Below are 23,269 nucleotides of genomic sequence, written 5' to 3'. Positions count from 1 at the left end.
TTCTCTAACAAGGAAATAATTCACAATTTCGGCCCTTTTTTGGGGCAGGTACCAGAAGGAGTAGACCGATATATCCCAATTGCACACCAGACCTTGGGTTAATAAAAATATTGTGATGTGTGTAATTTGAAGGGATCCGGATGCTTATTTCGGGTTTTATAATCGTCTTGTGTTATTCAAAATCTTGTACCCTATGTGGGGCAGGTACCAGAAGGAATGGCCGGATATCTACCATCTTTATAACAGATCTTGTGTTTATGGAAATATTGAGACGTGCCAAGATTGAATGGAATCGGATGTTAATTTTGTGTTTTAAGAGCTTCATGAATGTTCAAAATATTGACCCTTTGTGGGGGAGGTACTAGAAGGAAGGGTCGGATCTTTATCATCTTCATGACAGATTTTGCGTTTATGGAAATATTGAGATGTGCCAAGTCTGAATGGATTCGGATGTTAATTTCGCTATTTCTGAGCTTCATTAATATTCAAAATTTCGACCCTTTGTGGGGGAGGTACTTGTTGGAGTAGACCGATATATCCCAATTTCACACCAGACCTGGGGTTAATTGCAAATATTGTGTTGTGTGTAATTTAAAGGGATCCGGATGCTTATTTCGGATTTTATGATCGTTTTGGTTATTCAAAACTTTGACCCTTTTGTGGGGAAGGTACCAGAAGGAATGGCCGGATCTCTATCATTTTTATAACAGATCTTGTGTTTATGGAAATATTGAGATGTGCCACGTCTGAATGGATTCGGATGTTAATTTCGTGATTTATGAGCTTCATGAATGTTCAAAATGTTGACCCTTTGTGGGGTAGGTACTTGATGGAGTGTGCCGATATTGCCCATTTTCGCACCTGACCTTGCACTGATGCAAATATTGGGATATGCAAAGTTGGAGGCAAAATCGAATTATCCTTTCTCTTTCATACCGAACATCGGGAGATATCATTATATGGAGGCTATACCAAAACATGGACCGGCACAGACAATTTTCTGCCATAGGCTGCAGTATCTATTACGAACTTCAAATACCAAATTTGAAACAATTCCGATGAATAATGTCGCTTAAATCACCAAAATACCGAATATAGGGAGGTACCTTTATATGGGGGCTACACGAAGACGTGGACCTATACAGACAATTTTCTGTCTTAGGCTGTAGTATCCATTACGAACTTCAAATACCAAATTCGAAACAATTTCGGCAAATAATGACGCTAAAATCATCAAAATACCCAAAATCGGGAGATGCTGTTATATGAGGGCTATACGAAGACGTGGACCTGCACAGACAATTTTCTTTCATAGGCTGTAGAATCCATAAATGCCAAATTTGAAACATTTCCGGTGAATAATGTCGCTAAAATCTTCAAAATACCGAATATCGGGAGGTACCGTTATATGGAGGCTATACGAAGACGTCGACCTGCACCGACAATTTTCTGTCATAGGTAGTAGTATTCATTACGAACTTCAAATACCAAATTTGAAACAATTCCGCTGAATAATGTCGCTAAAATCATAAAAATACCGAATATCGGGAGGTGCCGTTATATGTGGGCTATACGAAGACTTGGACCTGCACAGACAATTTTCTGTCATAGGCTGTAGTATCCATTACGAACTTCAAATACCAAATTTGAAACAATTCCGATGAATAATGTCGCTTAAATCACCAAAATACCGAATATAGGGAGGTACCTTTATATGGGGGCTACACGAAGACGTGGACCTGCAATGACAATTTTCTGTCTTAGGTTGTAGTATCCATTACGAACTTCAAATACCAAATTTGAAACGATTCCGGTGAATATTGTCGCCAAAATCATAAAAATACCGAATATCGGGAGGTGTTGTTATATGGGGGCTATACGAAGACGTGGACCTGCACATACAATTTTCTGTCTTAGGCTGGCTTAGGTGAATTGGTCACCTTTGTCAGGAATTATGGCCTTCAAACGGCCAATGAAACCGTCGTCACACGCTGCCCGAATGTTGCTCTGCGGTATTTTGGCCCATTCGCGGCGAACCTCAAGCGATCGACACTTTGGTATTTTTTGTGCCAACCTTGCATTCCAAAATACTCCAGACACAATAGTCCAACGGATTGATATCCGGAGATTTTGTTTAGCCATTGTGCGCTGGAAATGAAGCGAGGAACCTCATTTTGTAACCATTCTTGGTTGGCGCATGTTGCGTGCGATGGTGCTGAGTCCTGTTGGAATGTCCAAGGTCTGCGGCCAATTATTTGCCTGCCCAAGGCTTTAATACACCCTCCAGAATTTTTTCGCCATAGTATTCGGCATTTATTCTGATGCCACGGTCGAGCGGAGAGCGGCCATCGGCTGTTATGGCGGCCCACACACAATCACCATGGCCGGCTCTTGAGTTTTGTTCCGGTGGCCAACCGAAGGTGCAAATTTTCGGCTGTCCTCTTTGGCAAGTAAACACGATAATTTTGTTTGTTTACAACTTCTGCTGGACAACGAACGAATGTTTTCTCATCGGAGAGCGGAAAAAACCAAATTCGGCAGTTCACCACTTTCGGCCAAGCGAAGCAACTCTTTAGCTCTTTTGAGTCTATTTATACCCTACACCACAAGGTGGTCAGGGTATTATGTCTTTGTGCATTTGTTTGTAACATGGAGAAGGAAGCGAGATAGACCCATAGTTACTTTTGAGAATCTCCATAGAATCACATTCTGAGTCGATTTCCGTCCGTCCGTCCGTCTGTTCATGTATTTTTCTAAACAAAGTACAGTTCGCATTTATTGCCCGATCCAGATGAAATTATGCACAAATCATTTGTTTGGCCCAAGGACGAACCCTATTTAAATTGGAGATAATAGGTAAAAATTTAGATATAGCCCCCATATATATCTTCGTCCGATTTGCCTTTTATTGAGCACCAAACGTGTAATATCAGCCCGAATAGTATGGAATTTTGCACATACAACCAAATTAGGCCTGAAAATAAGTATGGCAAATTTGCTCGAAATCGGTTCAGATATAGCTATAGCTCCCATATATAACTTCGTCCGATTTACTATTTTTTGTGCACCAAACGTTTAATGTTTACCCAAATGGGATGAAATTTGGCACATACGACCGAATTGAGTCTAGAAGCTAGTATGTCAAATTTGGTGAAGATCGGTTCAGATATAGCTGTAGCTCCCATATATATTGTTCATCCGATTTGTAGTATTTGTTACCCATAGCCGTAATATGCACTCCGTAACAACGATATTCAGGGAAATATATCGAATACAGCTCAGAAATACCTTTGCCAAATTTTATCGAGATCGGTTCAGATTTGGATATAGCTCCCATATATAACTTCGTCCGATTTAGCTTTTATTGTTCACCAAACGTTTAATGTTTACCCAAATGGGATGAAATTTGGCACATACGACCGAATTGAGTCTAGAAGCTAGTATGTCAAATTTGGTGAAGATCGGTTCAGATATAGCTATAGCTCCCATATATATTGTTCATCCGATTTGTTATTTATGTCCTCCGTAGCCGTAATATGCACTCTCTAATAACAATATTTGGGGAAATATATCAAATACAGCTCAGAAATATATTTGCCAAATTGTATCGAGATCGGTCCAGATTTGGATATAGCTCCCATATATAACTTCGTCCGATTTACTATTTTTTGTGCACCAAACGTTTAATGTTTATCCAAATGGGATGAAATTTGGCACATACGACCGAATTGAGTCTAGAAGCTAGTATGCCAAATTGGGTGAAGATCGGTTCAGATATAGCTATAGTTCCCACATATATTTTTCATCCGATTTGTGGTATTTGTTACCCACAGCCGTAATGTGCACTCTGTAACAACAATATTTGGGGAAATATATCAAATCCAGCTCAGAAATACCTTTGCAAAATTTTATCGAGATCGGTTCAGATTTGGATATAGCTCCCATATATAACTTCGTCCGATTTACTATTTTTTGTGCACCAAACGTCCAATATTTGCCCAAATAGGATGAAATTTGGCACATACAACCGAATTGAGTCTAGAAGCTAGTATGTCAAATTTGGTGAAGATCGGTTCAGATATAGCTATAGCTCCCATATATATTGTTCATCCGATTTGTAGTATTTGTTACCCACAGCCGTAATAGGCACTCCGTAACAACGATATTCAGGGAAATATATCAAATACAGCTCAGAAATATCTTTCCCAAATTTTATCGAGATCGGTTCAGATTTGGATATAGCTCCCATATATAACTTCGTTCGATTTACCTTTTATTGTACACCAAACGTCTAATATTTGCCGAAATAGGATGAAATTTGGCACATACAACCGAATTGAGTCTAGAAGCTAGTATGTCAAATTTGGTGAAGATCGGTTCAGATATAGCTATAGCTCCCATATATATTGTTCATCCGATTTGTAGTATTTGTTACCCACAGCCGTAATATGCACTCTCTAATAACAATATTTGGGGAAATATATCAAATACAGCTCAGAAATATATTTGCTAAATTTTATCGAGATCGGTTCAGATTTGGATATAGCTCCCATATATAACTTCGTCCGATTTACTATTTTTTGTGCACCAAACGTGTAATATCAGCCCGAATAGTGTGGAATTTCGCACATACAACCAAATTAGGCCTGAAAATAAGTATGCCAAATTTGATCGAAATCGGTTCAGATATAGCTATAGCTCCCACATATATTGTTCATCCGATTTGTAGTATTTGTTACCCACAGCCGTAATATGCACTCCGTAACAACGATATTCAGGGAAATATATCAAATACAGCTCAGAAATACCTTTGCAAAATTTTTTCGAGATCGGTTCAGATTTGGATTTAGCTCCCATATATAACTTCGTCCGATTTACTATTTTCTTGTGCACCAAACGTTTAATGTTTACCCAAATGGGATGAAATTTGGCACATACGACCGAATTGAGTCTAGAAGCTAGTATGTCAAATTTGCTCGAAATCGGTTCAGATTTGGATATAGCTTCCATATATATTGTTCATCCGATTTGTTATTTGTGTCCTCCGTAGCCGTAATATGCACTCTGTAACAACAATATTTGGGGAAGTATATCAAATACAGCTCAGAAATACCTTTGCAAAATTTTATCGAGATCGGTTCAGATTTGGATATAGCTCCCATGCATAACTTCGTCCGATTTACATTTTATGGTACACCAAACGTTTAATATGTGCCCAAATAGGATGAAATTTGGCACATGCGACCGAATTGAGTCTAGAAGCTAGTATGCCAAAATTGGTGAAGATCGGTTCATATAGAGCTATAGCTCCCACATATATGTATATTGTTCATCCGATTTGTTATTTTAGTCCTCCGCAGCCGTAATATGCACTCTGTAATGACAATATTTGGAGAAATATATCAAATACAGCTCAGAAATATTTTTGCCAAATTTTATCGAGATCGGTTCAGATTTGGATATAGCTCCCATATATAACTTCGTTCGATTTACTATTTTTTGTGCACCAAACGTTTAATGTTTACCCAAATGGGATGAAATTTGGCACATACGACCGAATTGAGTCTAGAAGCTAGTATGTCAAATTTGGTGAAGATCGGTTCAGATATAGCTATAGCTCCCATATATATTGTTCATCCGATTTGTTACGCACAGCCGTAATATGCACTCCCTAACAACGATATTCAGGGAAATATATCAAATGCAGCTCAGAAATATCTTTGCCAAATTTTATCGAGATCGGTTCAGATTTGGATATAGCTCCCATATATATTTTTATCTGATTTTTTGGTTTTTTATCCATTTGTTTTTTGGTATTTTTTTTTAGATTTCATTTTTAATTATTTATTTTATTTGCTTTTTTTAATTATTTTATTGTTTTTTTTTTTTTTTAATTTAATTATTTAACTAAAACTATTTCGGGAATAGATTTACTTTTTATAATTTTTATTTATTTATTACTATTATTATTATTTTCTTATATATATAAATATCTATGTATATATATTTATTCCTATATTTATATATAATGAATGTATGTTACATTCTAGCTTTTCTAGTATTGTCCATAGGTATAAAAAATTGAATTTTTCTGTTTTTGATATTTAAACTAATTACGTTTAAGGTCATATGTATATAAATATAAACGACTATACCTTGTTGCGGTCTGCTGTTGTTTTTTCATTTCTTTTGTTTTTTTTGTCTTGAGTTGAACACTTTAAATAGAAAATTTTAAATAAAAAATTCAAGTTCTTTAAAAACAAACTGTGCGTTTTGTCCATACAAAATTACACAGAGTTGAGTACAAAAATACATATATATGTATGTATGTCTGTATATATATATATAAAAACAAAAAAAAAAACTAATAATGATATGCTACAATTTGCTACAATTTCATGTCTTATTAATATTTCTTGTTAGTGTTTGGAGAGGGAGGGGGGGTTGTTTTTACAAGTTCATTTTTTCAGGGGGGGGGGGGGATATTTCATTAAAAACATTTTCATACATATTGCTTTTGATATTTAACTATGTTTATAAACAAAAAAAAATAATACAATTGGAAAATTAAAAATACGAATTCATTTGGCAACTTGTTTACAATAACTTTTGGGGAATAGATTTCCCATTTAAAATATTTTTTTTAAATATCGACTAAAATACAATTTAAAAATAAAAAAGCTTAAAAATAAATTTTCTTTTCTGGAAGTAATTGGAATAGCTTTTTTTCTTAAAATAAATTATTAAATAATATACAAAAGGAAAAAAAGAAAATTAAGTACATAAGTTTGTCTCGTAGGAAGGCCATCAAACATTTGCCCTAGACATCAATACAACATAATTGTATTCTATTTACAAAAGGAATTTGCGCTTCCTTTTCCGTTTCCATTTCTATTTCGGTTTAATCTTCTCATACATATAACGTTGTATTTGCTTTTTGTCCGGCTGTAGAAGTTTTCGTTTGTTAAACTCAAACTGCTGCAGGGCATATTCGTATAGCTCATTTTCCATTTTCCAAATTTTAGACTCCATTATAGCTGCCACAGTCTCTTCGCTGGGTGGACGTTTATTTAGGGTATTGCGTAGATGAGATTTATTGGAATGTTGATAGTATTCACGGAAACCATGGAACATTCTGAAAATAGAAATAAAAAGTGAATGTGAATACATTTCTTAGAGGGAAATCTGGGATTAAATAGATTTTTGGAGAATTTTTAAACAAAACAATATTTTTAAGGATATTTTTTTTTTTTGGGTGGGGGGGAGGTTGTGCTGGATAGGCAGGAAGGCAAATCTATTTTATGGTTGTTTATTTTTATAACCTCCACCATATTATGGAGGGTATATTTTGTTTGTCACAAAGTATAAACAGGATGAGATAAAAAAATGCAACGAAGTCAAACGCCATAATTTTACTTTTTTTTAAATTTTTTTGAATAAAAGAAAAAAAAATTCGGAAATAGCATCAAATTTTAGAATAAGTTTAGATTTGTTCGGATTGGTCAAACTTGGTACGAATTTTGGCCTTCAAATGACCAATAAAACCGTCACACGCTGCCCGATTGTTGCTCTGCGGTATTTTGGCCCATTCCCGGCGAAGCGCTTGCTTGAGGTGATCGACATTTTGGTATTTTTTAGTACCAACCTTTCTTTCCAAAATACTCCAGACTCAATAGTCCAACGGATTGGTATTCGGTGATTTTGGTAGTCATTGTGCGCTGGAAATGAAGCCAGGAACCTCATTTTGTAACCATAATTGGGTGGTGCATGCTAAGTGCGATGGTGCTGAGTCCTGTTGGAATGTCCAAGGTCTGCAGCCAAAATGTTTGCGTGCCCAAGGTTTTAATACACCCTCCAGAATATTTTCGCGATAATATTCGGCATTTATTCTGATGCCACGGTCGATTTATACGAGCGGAGAGCGGCCATCGGCTGTTATGGCGGCCCACACACCATGGCCGGCGATTAAGTTCTGGTGGCCAACCGAAGGTGCACATTTTCAGCTGACCTCTTTGGCAAGTAAACACGATCATTTTGTTTGCTTATAAACAAAATCCATTTCAGGACATTTGGAGACGATCTAGAGATGTCCATATGTCAATCTGGCGTGCTGTCTGGTGCCCACGATAAATCTCGAAGGGAGTATCCGATTCGGACCAAACTTGGTACATCGTAATATTATTATTATTATTAAACTTAGATCGAGTTTGGAGATGGACAATATTGGTAAACTCCTTCTGGTACTTCAGTTTGAAATTTTCAAAAAAAAAAAAAATATTAAACTGCACAGAAAGAGGAAGGATAATCCGATCTTGCTCCAATTTTTCAAATCCTAATATTTGTATCAGTGCTAGTGCGAAAATGGGCAATATCGATCCACACCATCAAGGACCTCCCCCACAAAGGGATAATGTTTTGAATAATTACAACATTTATAAAATGTGATGTAAGAGTTCGATTGTCTTCATATTTCGCTCATCCCATTATTTCTACTAAGAAAAGTTCCGCTGTGAAGATGGAATATATCGGTCCACTTCCTTTGGTATCTCCCCCACAATTTTGAATATCCATGAAGCTCAAAAAAAAACACGAAATTAACATCCAATTCCCTTCAGACTTGGTACGTCTCAATATTTCCAACCAAAACAAGATCTCTTATAAAGATGGAAGAAACCGGACCATTTCTTCTGGTACCTCTCCCATACAGAATTCAAGAACAAATCGCTTAAAGAAAGCGAAAAAAACATCCAACTCTGTTCCAATTTCCCACATACAAACATTTTTGCTAACACAATATCAGTTGTGAAGATGATTTATATCGGTAAACCCGTTCTGGTACCTTACCTACATTAGGTGAGGGTGTATATCTGTCGGCAAAACCGACTGATGCTTTTTAATTTGTTTTTTTGTTTTTTGATATACCCTCAATGATTTTTCGGATACCTTTTTGGGGAGTTCATTGTGGTTTTTTGCAAAGCTGTTGTAGGAGATCTTATTGTTATTTAACATATTTAAGGACAATCTACTTTTTTAACAAACTTTGTTATTTATAGAGTTCCTTAATTCAATCGAGTCATTTCTTTCTCAATCCCCAATTTAAAAAAAAAAAGTTTAATTTTTGAAAGACCAAAAAATTACAAAAATTTAAGCTTTGGTGTTTACATACCTTGGCAATGATTTCTCCAGCAAATCGACAAAATCTTCCATTTGTTCCGTGACGCCAACGAGAAAATACTTATTAACCAAATTATTTTTAGCCTCATTTAGGGCCCATTGACTGCCCGGCTCCCAACATTCGGCTGCATGACCACAAAAGAATGGTATTTGCAGCCACATATTTTTCGGATCACAATCGGGCTGTTTTAGTTTAACACACTCATCGAAGGTCTGGAAAAGAAAGAGAGATTAGAGAGATTTCCCCATTTTCCTTACAATTACTTACAATTTTATTGCCAGCCTTCTTACGTACTAAATTCGGACGATAGTTATCACCATAACGTAGAAAATAATAATAGGATACCAGCCTATCTAATGGCTTACGTACTAAATTAATATAAATTGGATTGTGCGATATCTGGAATCTGTAATGGAATAACGGAAAATTGATTAAATGTTGAATATTACAAGTAAGAAAGATGTAAATTCGGCCGTGCCGAACTTTGAATGCCCTTTAGTACAAAATTTGGCAATTTTCAAAAAATAAAATCCGTTAAAAATTCTTTTAAAATCTTCAAAATACCGAATGTAGCTTTATATTAGGGTCTATGTGACGATGTGGACCTGCATAGGCAACTTTTGTCACAAGCTACAATATTGAAATGCGAAACTTGAAAAAAATCTGTTTATAATGTAGCTAAAATCATCAAAATACCGAATATAAGGAGGTACCATGGGGGTTATAAAATGTGGACCTGCACAGACAATTTTCTGGCATAGGCTGTAGTATCAAACATGAACTTCATATGCGAAATTTGAAACAATTCCGGTAAATAATGTCGCTAAAATCATCAAAATATCGCATATCGGGAGGTACCGTTATAGGGGGGCTATACGAAGACGTGGACCTGCACAGACAATTTTCTGTCATAGGCTGCAGTATTCATTACGAACTTCATATGCGAAATTTGAAACAATTTCGGTAAACAATGTCGCTTAAATCATTAAAATACCGAATATCGGGTGGTACCGTTATATGGGGGCTACACGAAGACGTGGACCTGCACAGAGAATTTTCTGTCATAGGCTGCAGTATTCATTACGAACTTCATATGCGAAATTTGAAACAATTCCGGTAAATAATGTCTCTAAAATCATCAAAATACTGGATATCGGGAGGTACCTTTATATGGGGGCTATACGAAGACGTGGACCTGCAAAGACAATTTTCTGTCATAGGCTGCAGTATCCATTACGAACTTCAAATACCAAATTTGAGATAGTTCCGGTGAATAATGTCTCTTAAATCATAAAAATACCAAATATTGGGAGCTATCTTTATATGGGGGCTACGCGAAGACGTGGACCTACATGACTCATTTTCTGTTTTATGCTGTAGTATCTATTACGAACTTGAAATGCCAAATTTGAAACAATTCCGGTAAATAATGTCGCTAAAATATAACTTAATATAACCTCCATACTGTGGAGGAGGGTATAAAAAGAAAAGTTGTTCTTAAAATGCTAGGGGAAATTTTGGCAGCTAATACTGTGTCGATGCGAAAGTGAATTCGAAAGAATAACATTTTGTTCTCAAGCTACACTGTCTGTCCGGCTGGTTGTCTGCCTGTTGTAATCACGCTATCTTTGAAACAAATAGAGATAGAAGGCGAACATTTTTTTGGAAATTTTTCAATTTCCTTGGTGGAGGATGCTAAATGTTCGGCCCAGCCAAATTTAGCAACTTTTTACTTGTTCTATTTAAAATAAATTTAATAATTCGGTATTTTCTTTCAGAGTTCCCAAGTCCTTCTCATAGCTTAACAGCCACCAAGACTCTCAATTACTCACTTTGAAAAATCCAAATATGCCACATGTCCATGATATAAAGCTGGCTTCATTTCATGCCATTTGGTGACATTACGAGCAAATGAGACCTGTTGAAAATCAAAAAAACAAAATTGATGAGTAGTTTTCCCCCAAAAAAAAAATTCATTATTCAACCGAAAAGCTTCGTCGCATCACCCACCTGATTTGGTAATGACAATACGTGACTATTCGCTGTTATGTTGATATGCAGAACATGGAAACGATTCCTTTTACACAAATCATAGGCGATATTTACAAAACTTGTTGAACCCGTTTTGGGTACACGATTATAGAGCACCACCAGCTGTTCTTCATAATCGAAATTATCCAAAGAGATAGCTTTGCGCCACTCATCTACCCCCAATACGGATGGTTGTCGTTGATTAGTCAAGGGTTTCAAAGCTAAAACGAAACAAAATGAAAACGATATTAGTCAACGTAATTCTAAGAATTTTGTTTGTCTGTGCATGCATGTTATGCAAATATGCCCGGCCATACGTACCAACAATTTTCACTTCGGTACCAAAGACCCAATATCCTATGACTATCAGACATATTGTACTCATTAGAAAGAGCCAATGTTTGATGTTTGTCAACAACATTTTTCTCATTCCAAAGTGGTGTGGATGGTGTAATTCTGTCTGTTGGCTTGTTTGCTCTGCTGCTCCCCTGAATTTATTTGTGTGCGGCAGGCGACCAACTGCCCGTCCACACACAATAATGTCGTTTGGTTTTTATTTTCTTGGATTTCGTTTTAATTTACACATTTTGTTGTTGCCTCTTTTTTTTTTGTAGCTAAAGACCAGCTTTTCTTGATTGGATTTGTCCAGATATGCTTCCACAAGTCTTTTATTTATAAATATTATTGGGATCTAAAATATTTCCTTTAATTTAGCTTTGAATGAATAAATCATTTCCTGGACAAGCTTTACATAGTCCCTGCAACAGTCTGGACTCCACTTTCAGGCAAGGGGACAGAGAAATCCACTTGAACTTGGAATTTGTTTACAAAATGTGTTGGCTGCTGGCATTTACTTCCTTCTTTGGCAGCTTTCAATTGACACTCAATGCCCTGGGGTAATCTTGTTTCGTTTTGAGATTTATGTGATTGTTGTCGATTCTTTGCTTCTTGGAATTTAATTTATTTAATTTTTAATACAGTAATAGGGAGTTAATTTAGTTTTGTGGTTTTGGTTTTTTATTTCTTTTTTATTTTCTATTCGATTGACAGATGTGTGAACTTTGGTAAAATTATACAGGTAGCCGCAACAAGACAGCTGTTCACACCATCAACTGTCAAAACATAAATGAAATTCTAAATTTTGAATACAAAATTATGCAACTGGGTGTTTAATAAATGCAAGTTATTGTATAAAAACTGAATGATATAATAATAGCAAATAATTAAGTCTTTTTTTGAGAGAATTTTTAATAGCTTTGACATTATTAATGTTCGAAAGTCGATGCATCGGCCTGTATAACTCTACCATGAAAGAGACTCACCACACACCACTACCACGTCAAACATATGTTTCATGGTGCAATAATAAAGTTAGTCGCATCAACGCATCCAGTGGTACAATCATGGTAGAAGAATACAGGCAGTCGCTTCAACGCAGCTGCTGGAACAATGAACTGTCAAACCAATTTTAAAATTGAAAATGTTGAATGAAAATGTATTTAAATTCGTTAAAATCGTTGAAAAATGCATATCATAACAACATCCGATTGGCGTCGCATAAGAAAACATATAGAAATCTACTTATTTTTGAAAAAAACAAAAAAACATTTTAAAATTTTTGCAAATCAATGTTCCGAGGCTTTGATGCATCATCTACCTATATTCTTCTACCATGGGCACAATACAATGTGAATTTATTTTTTGTTTTTGGAATTTAAAAAAAATAGACTATTTAGGTAGGCAAGTTTTCATGGTACAATCACCAAGGTAATCTCATGCTATCATACAATCAATTTTTTTTATGTTAGTACCTTCATTTTCAAATTTATATTTTGTAATTATTCCTTAAATATGAGCTTAAAGCTGCATCTATATTCGACCAAATATTTTGTTATTTTCACGATTTTTAGAGGCTGTAAAGGTCAAGGAAAAATATGATCTGAAACGGAAACCAAAAATATTTGTCTGAAAAGACATGTAAGACTTAATTATGGAAGGGTTGAAATAGATTTCGCTTTGGACAATATTACGTTTTTTTGCTACAATACTGGTAAAATATTGTCCCCCCATTTTTACTCGAATTTGCATTAAACTCATTACAAGAAATTCTCCGCGTAATTTTTTTTTTGTAGTACATAATCTATATAGCAGATATTATGAAGATTTTGGTATCATTTTTCAGCTGGTAATTCTTGGGTTTTTATCGTTGAAGACGGACTTAAAGTGAAAGGTCATTAGGGGTCTACACAAGAACTAACATCACCGAAAACATTTCCTTAAGGTAAAGGGTTTGGAATCTCTATCTTTATATGTTTAAGTCCAAGAATACATAAGTAAACTTGGTATACCTAAAATATGGAACATATAACTGTTTTTTATTTATTTTTATTATTTTTGTAAAATCAGCCAGTTGTCGTACGAAAATATTTTAGATTTGAAAATAACAGCCAGTTCCACGATATCGAAAGAACACGTTCGCACAACTTTTACACGACAAACAGCTGATTTCCGTTCCACTAAAATCTATCAGAACGAAAATTTGCACGAAAATCAAAGCGAACGAAAACGTAAGCATTTCAGTGTAATTTTGCGTTCCACTATCTTTTTTCTTTCGTACGCATGCGAACACAAATGTCAAAATCAGTCACTTGTGTGTTTGCTATCGTATAATAACAATTAAGAAAAATTGTTTTAACATAAACATTGCTTGATTGAAAATGGAAACAAAAATGTAAGTAAAAATAATAAATGCAATTTAATATGTGAACAACAAATATATATTTTTTTATTTTCTCAATTCCAGCACGAAAAAATCATCAACTACACAGCTGCGGGCACTAGTTGAGTAAATGGAGGAGAATCCTGTGTTCGCCAGAGGAATGCCAATTTTTGGAAGCAGCAGAAGAAGTTTTAAATCGGGGCGGATTTGGGTAGTTCTGCAACCGGGCACCCACTTCTCTTCCATCATATCCAAAAGAGCCCGAAAACTTCCTTCGACACACGAAAGTTGGCCACAAACCTAGAAAAAATCATTTTTTATTATTTCAAAAATGTAAAAATACAATCATACTTACTGGTTGTTAGGTACTTCAAATAAATTCGAAGCATCTCTTAAATGCCTCCGTGGCACATTTCGAACCTCCTCCATAAAAAATAGGGCTACGGAAATATTCTTTTTTTTTATTTTCTAAGAGCACAAATAGTTTGAACACAATCACAAGAAATTTTATTTTGTTTGTTTATTTACAATTTGTTTGTTTACAACTGAAATGTCAGTTGAGACAGAGCCACTGCTGCTTTTTCGCGTTTAAATTAGACATTTGACGCTTTTTTTGCTTTATTTCGCGATTAATTTTTCCAAAAAAATATTTAGCAACACTGAATCACGTAAGGCTATGCGAAAGAAAGAACGAAAGTTAGTGGAACGCATTCTTATACGAAAGTGAGTGAGTAGCCTTCGTTCGCACAAATTTTCTTTCGAGATCGTGGGACAGGCTGTAAATGTTATTTGAAAAATGACAAGGTCGATTTAGTCAGAAACGGGTTGCCATATTAAATTTAGCAAATGAGTTTAAACAACTAGTTGAATTTGCTAATAATAAACTTGCAGCCAGTTCCACGATATCGAAAGAACACGTTCGCACAACTTTTACACGACAAACAGCTGATTTCCGTTCCACTAAAATCTATCAGAACGAAAATTTGCACGAAAATCAAAGCGAACGAAAACGTAAGCATTTCAGTGTAATTTTGCGTTCCACTATCTTTTTTCTTTCGTACGCATGCGAACACAAATGTCAAAATCAGTCACTTGTGTGTTTGCTATCGTATAATAACAATTAAGGAAAATTGTTTTAACATAAACATTGCTTGATTGAAAATGGAAACAAAAATGTAAGTAAAAATAATAAATGCAATTTAATATGTGAACAACAAATATATATATTTTTTATTTTCTCAATTCCAGCACGAAAAAATCATCAACTACACAGCTGCGGGCACTAGTTGAGTAAATGGAGGAGAATCCTGTGTTCGCCAGAGGAATGCCAATTTTTGGAAGCAGCAGAAGAAGTTTTAAATCGGGGCGGATTTGGGTAGTTCTGCAACCGGGCACCCACTTCTCTTCCATCATATCCAAAAGAGCCCGAAAACTTCCTTCGACACACGAAAGTTGGCCACAAACCTAGAAAAAATCATTTTTTATTAGTTCAAAAATGTAAAAATACAATCATACTTACTGGTTGTTAGGTACTTCAAATAAATTCGAAGCATCTCCTTAATTCCTCCGTGGCACATTTCGAACCTCCTCCATAAAAAATAGGGCTACGGAAATATTCTTTTTTTATTTTCTAAGAGCACAAATAGTTTGAACACAATCACTAGAAATTTTATTTTGTTTGTTTATTTACAATTTGTTTGTTTACAACTGAAATGTCAGTTGAGACAGAGCCACTGCTGCTTTTTCGCGTTTAAATTAGACATTTGACGCTTTTTTTGCTTTATTTCGCGATTAATTTTTCCAAAAAAATATTTAGCAACACTGAATCACGTAAGGCTATGCGAAAGAAAGAATGAAAGTTAGTGGAACGCATTCTTATACGAAAGTGAGTGAGTAGCCTTCGTTCGCACAAATTTTCTTTCGAGATCGTGGAACAGGCTGTTGAAGTTACAAGACTTTAGGACCAGAGTTGCAGTTTTTCATATTTCAACAATATGTCCTACCTTGTAATAATTGTATCATGAAAAAATGGACAAACAATAATATATTCAAATGTAGTAACTTTTTATTTCATAACTTTACACTGCCAAACAATCGAATAAAACATGACAACTTGTAACTTACGTATTTATGCAATTCTGCCAATATAATCCATACATTATTACATGTTATATTTCACAATTTTTTCAAACTTGTCCTACCTTGTATTCATCGAATTTCCCTTTCTCAATTTGCCGTGGCAAATGTTATGCGATATCAATTCCCTTTGTATGAATGTTATCATTTCCTGTTGAATGACAACATTATCTAGAAGTAATTTAAAATGCTGTTTGATAATTGACATCCGCGGTGAAAAGCTGCAACCGCCTTCGATGGCTTTAATGCTCACGTAACATAAACTAGTCTTTTTGGGACAGGAGAATAGTTGCATTACCCTAAATTTGCAAATATTCGGTGATAAATAAACGTTTAGGTATTGATATTAATTTACTGTGAATAGCCCGTAAAGATGTTAACACTTCGTATTGAATTGCATAATTTTCTACAACGGGGAAAAGAAGAGAAAAACGGTAAACTCATTGCACATTTTAAAAGAAAATACAACTTCAAATTATGAAAAAGTTCCCAAATATTAATTATTACAAGAAAAATTAAAACATTGCCCGTTTGTTATATTATCAAGACGAAATCATCTGACAATGTGTCACCATTTCGTACTGCATGCCAATGTAGCCGATATGAAGAAGAAGAAGTAATTTAAAATGCCGGTTGACAAATGACATTTGCGATGGACAGCTGCAGCAACTGGCGGCATTTTTAGGTTATTTCGCAACAACAACCAAACAAAGCAAGACTGGGGCAAGCCGCAACAAGCGTTTGCAAAATTTCAGCAAATTTTTATTAAATAAGTGTAAAATTAATAAAACAAATAACACTGCACGATGTCTACCACATTTTCTTTTGGCAACATTGCAAAGGAATTGCAAGAGGTAAAGGAGGAGGGTGTTACTTTTGAAGATAAACAATTGACATGGGACACAGCGGAAGATGGTGAGGACATTTATTAATTTAATTAAAATAGTTATAATTTACAATTTTCTACAGTTAAGGATGTTGTGGCCGCCTTGGAAACACAAAAAGTGGTGCACTATCTGAAATTGGATGGCAATACCTTGGGCATAGATGCAGCGGCTGCCATTGGCAAAGCTCTGGAAAAACATCCTGAATTTCGCAAAGCTTTATGGAAAAATATGTTCACGCGACGTTTAAAAACTGAAATTCCTCAAGCCCTGAAATCATTGGGCAGTGGTCTTATGGTAGCTCAGGCCCAATTGACGGTACTTGATCTTAGCGATAATGCTTTGGGTCCAAACGGCATGGTGGGCTTGGAGGATCTGTTACGTTCAAAAGTATGTTATAGCTTGCAAGAATTACGTCTGAACAACTGTGGTCTGGGTATTGGTGGCGGTCAAATGTTGTCGAAGGCTCTGTTGGATTGTCATCGTACAAGTACAGCTGCTGGCACACCGCTGAAATTGAAGGTTTTCATCACTGGTCGTAATCGTTTGGAAAACGATGGTGCCAAGGCAATTGCAAAAATATTCTCCACAGTCAAGACATTGGAGGAAATTGCCATGCCACAGAATTCCATATACCATGATGGTATAGCGGCCTTGGCGGAGGGTTTTAAACAAAATCCGAATTTAAAAATTTTAAATTTAAATGATAACACTGTGACCAGTAAGGGGGCCCAACATTTGGCTGATGCTTTCAGTTTCACTCCACATTTGAGGGAAATCAATTTTGGTGATTGTTTACTTAAGACTAATGGGGCCTATCATTTTGCCGAGGCATTGGAAGAGAATCATCGTGAATTGGAAGTTGTTGATTTGGGTTTCAATGAGATCGGTCCAGATGGAGGGTTGGTCTTGGCCACTGCCATGCAGAACAAACCCAATTTACAGAGGTTAAATTTAGATGGTAATCAGGTGAGTGGAGAATTTTGTGTTTTCTTTATTAAAATGTTATAATTTGTGGTATATGTTTCTAGTTTGGTTACGAGGGTCGTATGCGCATTAAGGAGGCCATGGACCAAACAGCCAATCCCGATGCCTTAGAAGAAATGGAGGAAGATCAATCCGAGGCCGAAGACGACGAAGATGAGGACGTTGAAGATGATGAGGATGAAGACGATGATACGGTGGATGAGGAAATCGATGAAGAAGATGAAATCTATGATGATCATCACAATGATACCACCGAAGAAGCCGATGAAGATGATTATGGTGAAAATGCCGCAGAGGAGACCGCCTATACCACAACCCAGGCATTTACCTCGAAAATGTTGAATGCCAATGAATCATTTATGTCCAATAAAAGTGTGACCTTTGCCGATAACACCACGACTGTGGGCGGATCAACTGCTGAGACGTTCTGCCTAAGTCAGAAGCCTTGCTCGCTGCAAATGCTTGATTCGCTGGTGGAAAGCGATAAATTACAGGCCTTCAAGAGTGTCATTGAGGTAAGAGAGTACGATATTTTTAAACCTTTTCTTTTAATTTTGTCTTTTCATTTTTTCCTAGCAATTCTCCGATGACAATTATCTGCTTTTGCTTATTTTCACCACTTTGAAATGTGCCCATTTGGCCCAGTCTTCTTCGGTGGCTTTGGACCTGGCCATGTCTTTGTATAAGGAATGTGTGGATTATGCTATCAAAACGAAACAAGAACGTCGTGTCCTAAACTATTTACTACAACAATTGGGTCTGCTGCGCAGTGAAATAAAATTCAAATCTTTGTATAATTTAAAATCATGTCGTTATGCGTTGCGTGAAACGTTGTACAAGAAACCCCTGGCCAGTGAATATATGAAGAATACATTTAAGGTTTTCCTCGAACAATTGGATGTGTAAATCAAAAACATTCCCCCCATACTCATATGAAATACCCAATATGGTTTAGTTATTTGTTAATCATTTTTTTGTGAAAGAAAATTATTTCCACATTTGTGTAGTAATTTGTTTTTTTTTTCTACCAGCGATTTTTGTAAAATTTGGTATAATTTATTTATTTATGTATAGAAACACTACAAAAGAAAATCGAAATAAATATCAAAGAAAATAGCTCATAATGGAATTGTTTCTTTGTGCGCCGAAGGTAGATTTTTTTTGAAGACCAGCAAAAGTTTTTAAAGATTTTTATGAAAAGGAAACCTCCAATATCCCTAAAGCCCTTTAAAATTGAGGAAGTCCTTCATGATGGACACTCAGAGAACCCCCATCCCAGCCAAGGTTAACCCTTATTTTCATATCGAATCGAAATAAAACCAGGAGCTTTTTTTGATTTAACACATTTTTGTTGAAAATATTTTTGTAACTTTATTTAATAATTTACACAAAAAAATAATAATTTTGAATCTTTTATCTAAAAGTGGTAAGGCAAAGAATAATTATTTTATTTTTTCTTAAAATTTAGGGAGTAAATAAATTCTAAATTTTTAGGGTATTTCGTTGAAAAAATTTCAAATATATTTTTTTGCGAAATACTAGGAAGATGTGTTTGTGTGGAGATTTTAACTTAAAATTAGATTTTTTTGAAATATAGTTTTATTAAATAAAATAATGTGTAAGGGAAAAATTCATATCGATTGATAACAATTATTATTTTTTTCTTAAAAAAATTATAATAAATTCAGATTTTTTATACAATTTTTATTTTTTTTTAATATTATATTGTTGTTATTATATAATTTTATATTAAATATTTGTTTTTTTTTTTAATTTATGAATTCTTTTTTAGTATTTCAATAATTATATTTTTACAATTTCTATTGTTGTTTTTACAATTTCCACATATTTTCATAATTTTTTATTAAATTTTAAAAAAGTTTAAAACTTTTTCTTTTTTTAATTTTTTTCTTCTTATTTTTCCAAATTTAATTTAACTTCCTTTTTGTTTTACATATCACACAAATGGCCCGGCAAAATAGATTTTCCGTTTTGTGGGCAATGGTTTTTGGCCGATGCCGATGCCGACGCCGGCGGTTTCAATAAATTTCTCAAAATTGGCCAAATTCTTTTTGATTTTTTTCGCCTTGGCATGATTTTGATTAATGACCACGGGGTTTATGGCCTCATTGAGTTGGCCAGCATCCTGTTCCTTTTCCGGTGGCATTGATTCATCCGAATACTCCTCATCCAGATTATATTCATCGGCAGTGGTTATCAAACTCTCACCATCCTCTTTGATATCGGCCAGCAGGGATGAGGACATGGCAACACCATCCCCGCCGCCTCCTCCCACTTTGCTGTGGTCGGTTTGGGAATTTTTACCATATTCCGCATCCAGATTGTACCAATCAAATTCCGCTTGTAGCGGTAGACTGTGTAGAGATTCTGAGGCCTCCAAGGGACTGGAGTTTAGGGACTTTCCAAACGGCATTGTGGCACTTTTATTGAAAATTGTCGTGCCCGCTGAGGAGGGCGGTGTGGGGGTTATGGGGGAATTTGGCAAGCTCATACGTTTATTGATCTCCTGTAGAATATTTGGCATATGTTTCCGTTTATATTGCTGCTGATAATTCGCGGAACTTAATTGGGGCCTCAGGGCGGAGGGGGCGGTCTTTAAGCCGCCCGTCGCAAAGGAATTATTGCTGCTATTCAAATTCAATTTCAAGGCAGAACGATCTGGTTTCTTGACGCTGGCCATAATAAGGCTGGAGTTGGGCGTACTTGTGGCCGGTGTCAGGGCCATAATACCCAGCGGAACCTTTTCCGTACGCGGTGTCATGGTGAGATATTCACTGTTCTGTTTCAGCGCCGATTTCGGAGCAATAATGGCAGCCACATTCGGTAACTTTGGTATGTCGGCAAAAATCTCTTCAATTTCTTCAGTCTTCTGGGAGTTGGCCTCCGAGACCACAGTGGCGTTATCCAAGTCTTGGTCATTTTCCACCACAGACTCCAGGTCTCTATCCGAGAGGGGAGCCCTGTGAATATCGGCCCTGATTTGAACACTTGTTATGCCCACATTCACCTCGGAAATTGAACAATAATCCGGCTCTACCAGGGTCTCACCCTCCTCATGGGCTTCATCGGGCGACTCGTCCAATTGTTGTAGGGATTTTTTAAATTTCAAAAGATTTGCCGGTTTTGGTGGCAAGGCTGGCGGCAATTTGTTACTTCTCAAGGTCAAGGCCTCCTGTTTGCTGCCACCCGGTCCAGGGCTGGATTCCATGTCTACATATAAGTTCGAGGAATTCATTTCCGAACCAATCGGCTCATATTCATTGCTGTAAATACTTTCATAGTTGAAAACCTCAGCCCCGGCACCGCCATTACTTACTGCCGGAGAATGGGCCATATAGGTTGTGGTTGTTGTTGTTCCTGCTGAGCTGCTGCTTTCGGCAGCCATGGCTGTCACCTGATAATTTGAGATCATATTACGGGTCTTGGCACTGGCCCCATCCTCTTCACCCTCCTCCTCCTCCTCGGTTTCATCATTGCGCGGCACATGGACCATACTGTTTTTGGTGGAGAAGTGAACACGTTTTCGATTCAGGGTACCATTGCGCGAACCACCGCCGGATGAGGCGCCAGCACCCTCATTACTACATCTACTATTGCTACGATTATTTCTACGATCACTTAGGGAGCTACGTCTAGGTAGGGTTGTTGTCGTCGTCGATGAAGCGGCCACTGAATTCTTAGGTGTTTGAGATCGATCATCAATGCCCTCCATGGATTGTTGCAACAAAATTTGATTGACACACTCCAGCACCGGGTTCACAGCTCCCTGGCCATAGGATTTGGAGGAGTTCACTCCACCGGTATTTGACATTTCCTCCTGATCCGAGGCACTGGCATACCAGTCATCCGTCGACGTCTCATAAATCTGTTTGGGTGAGGCTTCCGAAAATGCCTCCAAAGCCCGACCCCTGACAATTTTCAAAACACCCCCATCTTCCCTCCGATGCCTGGAGCCGGTGTCCTCCTCCTCGAAATCTTCATCTTGTGTGGGAGAGAATATACCATCATCTTCTTCCATGGCTGCCATCATGGCATTGCCACAACTCATGTCACTCGATTTACTCGACGAAGATTTGGAACTTTTTGTACTGGCCCGCGAATTGGAACGGGTAATCGACGATGTGGATGTGGTCTCCAGGCCACTGTGTTCCGAGTCTCGTTCACTTTCCATACACTTGACACCATGCATACGTTCCATCGCCCGTGAGTAGATGTTCTCACGTGAATCGTCACGACTAATGGTACTGGGATACTCCTCGGAATTGTCGCCGGCTTCAAGTGCGGGATCGTCAATGTTCATGGCACGCGAACGCATGTAATCACGAAATGTGCCAGAGGTTCGTTTGCTTGTGTAGCGTACACTGCGTCGGGCTCCAAAGAACGATGACGAAACGGTATCATCACTCGAAGAGCCGTGTTCAGTTGTGGGATCATCTGAAAAAAAAAAAAAAAAATAGAAAGAAAAAATTAAAAAAAAATAAATTTCGACATAAATAAAAATCCTACAAACTTCCTCTGTTCAGAAGCTAATAACGAAATTTGATAAAGAATAATTTTCTCCTTGACAACTTACTCCTAAACTCAAATCTAGAGGGAGCTATTGGCACCAAACCAAAATAACCAAAAATAATGGCCAAAAATTAAATACCAAAGTTTTTAACCTGTTTAAGGGGATATATGTTATAAATACGTAGATTCTTTGTTTGGAGACCCTCTGTAGAATTTGATAAAGAACATTTTTCCCATTGAAACCTGCCGCCTAAATTCAAATATAGGGGGAGCTATTGACGCCAAACTAAAATAGACCATTTTTTTCGCCAAAATTTTTATGTCAAAGTTTGAAGCCATATTTTGTGGGCATTCATTATATCTACATATTTCTGTAGTTTAGCAACACCCAGTGAAATTCGATAAGGAATCTTTTTTCCATTGACATTTACCTTCTAAAATCAAATACAGAGGGCGTTATTGGCACCAAACCAAAATGAAAACAAAGAATAACCCATAATTTTATACCAAATTTATACCCAGATTTTATTGATATATATTATATCTACGTACATTCTTCGTTTGGAGACCCTTAGTGAAATTTGATGGAGAATATTTTTTCCATTGACACCTCTACCTTAAAATCAAATATAGAGGGCGTTATTGGCATCCAACCAAAATACCCAAAAAATTCAATATAAATATTATACCAAAGTTTGAAGCCGTATTTTATGGACATTCATTATATCTACATATTTCTTTAGTTTTGCAATCCCTAGTTAAATTCGATAAGAAATCTTTTTCCCATTGACATTTTTCTTCTAAAGT

The 23,269-nt window shown here is 36.3% G+C and overlaps 3 protein-coding genes and 3 long non-coding RNA genes across 8 annotated transcripts in view; 2 read left to right on the top strand and 4 right to left on the bottom strand.

The window, feature by feature from the left end:
* Nucleotides 1-6,475: 6,475 nt before the first annotated feature.
* LOC101892940 (heparin sulfate O-sulfotransferase) lies at nt 6,476-12,273 on the bottom strand. Its single transcript, XM_059132145.1, has 6 exons — nt 11,528-12,273; nt 11,186-11,427; nt 11,008-11,093; nt 9,443-9,581; nt 9,167-9,387; nt 6,476-7,135 (listed from the first exon to the last, which is right to left on the bottom strand). The coding sequence occupies exons 1-6, from the start codon at nt 11,634-11,636 to the stop codon at nt 6,892-6,894; spliced, it is 1,041 nt and encodes a 346-aa protein (XP_058988128.1). The 5' UTR covers nt 11,637-12,273; the 3' UTR covers nt 6,476-6,891.
* A 1,373-nt stretch (nt 12,274-13,646) lies between these two features.
* On the top strand, nt 13,647-14,322 carry LOC131807133 (uncharacterized). Its single transcript, XR_009344304.1, has 2 exons — nt 13,647-13,937; nt 14,010-14,322. It is a non-coding gene; the product is annotated as an uncharacterized LOC131807133 (long non-coding RNA).
* On the bottom strand, nt 13,961-14,446 carry LOC131807131 (uncharacterized). The gene is made up of 2 exons (XR_009344301.1): nt 14,281-14,446; nt 13,961-14,225 (listed from the first exon to the last, which is right to left on the bottom strand). It is a non-coding gene; the product is annotated as an uncharacterized LOC131807131 (long non-coding RNA).
* A 659-nt stretch (nt 14,447-15,105) lies between these two features.
* LOC131807132 (uncharacterized) lies at nt 15,106-15,861 on the bottom strand. 2 transcript variants are annotated; one of them, XR_009344303.1, is made up of 3 exons: nt 15,616-15,854; nt 15,445-15,555; nt 15,106-15,389 (listed from the first exon to the last, which is right to left on the bottom strand). It is a non-coding gene; the product is annotated as an uncharacterized LOC131807132 (long non-coding RNA). The 2 variants fall into 2 exon arrangements; XR_009344302.1 differs by having other exon boundaries at nt 15,445-15,861.
* An 834-nt stretch (nt 15,862-16,695) lies between these two features.
* LOC101892426 (ran GTPase-activating protein) lies at nt 16,696-19,056 on the top strand. The gene is made up of 4 exons (XM_005175463.4): nt 16,696-16,976; nt 17,031-17,914; nt 17,977-18,447; nt 18,509-19,056. Exons 1-4 carry the CDS (start codon nt 16,868-16,870, stop codon nt 18,836-18,838), a joined length of 1,794 nt encoding a protein of 597 aa, XP_005175520.2. The 5' UTR covers nt 16,696-16,867; the 3' UTR covers nt 18,839-19,056.
* A 559-nt stretch (nt 19,057-19,615) lies between these two features.
* The window catches only part of LOC101893779 (uncharacterized), a 149,249-nt gene continuing 145,595 nt past the window's right edge, over nt 19,616-23,269 (bottom strand). For both annotated transcript variants that reach the window (XM_059132143.1, XM_059132144.1), the window contains one exon: nt 19,616-22,387. In XM_059132143.1, the coding sequence (XP_058988126.1) occupies nt 19,890-22,387 (2,498 nt within the window). In that variant the 3' untranslated portion in view covers nt 19,616-19,889. The remainder of the gene's footprint in view (nt 22,388-23,269) is intronic.

This window comes from Musca domestica, unplaced genomic scaffold, assembly GCF_030504385.1.
Source record: "Musca domestica strain aabys unplaced genomic scaffold, Musca_domestica.polishedcontigs.V.1.1 110, whole genome shotgun sequence".
Classification (NCBI taxonomy): domain Eukaryota; kingdom Metazoa; phylum Arthropoda; class Insecta; order Diptera; family Muscidae; genus Musca; species Musca domestica.
This window is presented reverse-complemented; position numbering and strand designations above follow the sequence as displayed.

Coding starts and splice junctions, on each gene's coding strand:
- LOC101892940 (XM_059132145.1), bottom strand. CDS start 11,636: ATGAGAAAAATGTTGTTGACAAACATCAAACATTGGCTCTTTCTAATG. Junction 11,428..11,527: donor TACCGAAGTGAAAATTGTTG/GTACGTATGGCC, acceptor GTTTCGTTTTAG/CTTTGAAACCCTTGACTAAT. Junction 7,136..9,166: donor CTGGAGAAATCATTGCCAAG/GTATGTAAACAC, acceptor TTCTATTTTCAG/AATGTTCCATGGTTTCCGTG.
- LOC101892426 (XM_005175463.4), top strand. CDS start 16,868: ATGTCTACCACATTTTCTTTTGGCAACATTGCAAAGGAATTGCAAGAG. Junction 16,977..17,030: donor ATGGGACACAGCGGAAGATG/GTGAGGACATTT, acceptor AATTTTCTACAG/TTAAGGATGTTGTGGCCGCC. Junction 17,915..17,976: donor TAAATTTAGATGGTAATCAG/GTGAGTGGAGAA, acceptor ATATGTTTCTAG/TTTGGTTACGAGGGTCGTAT.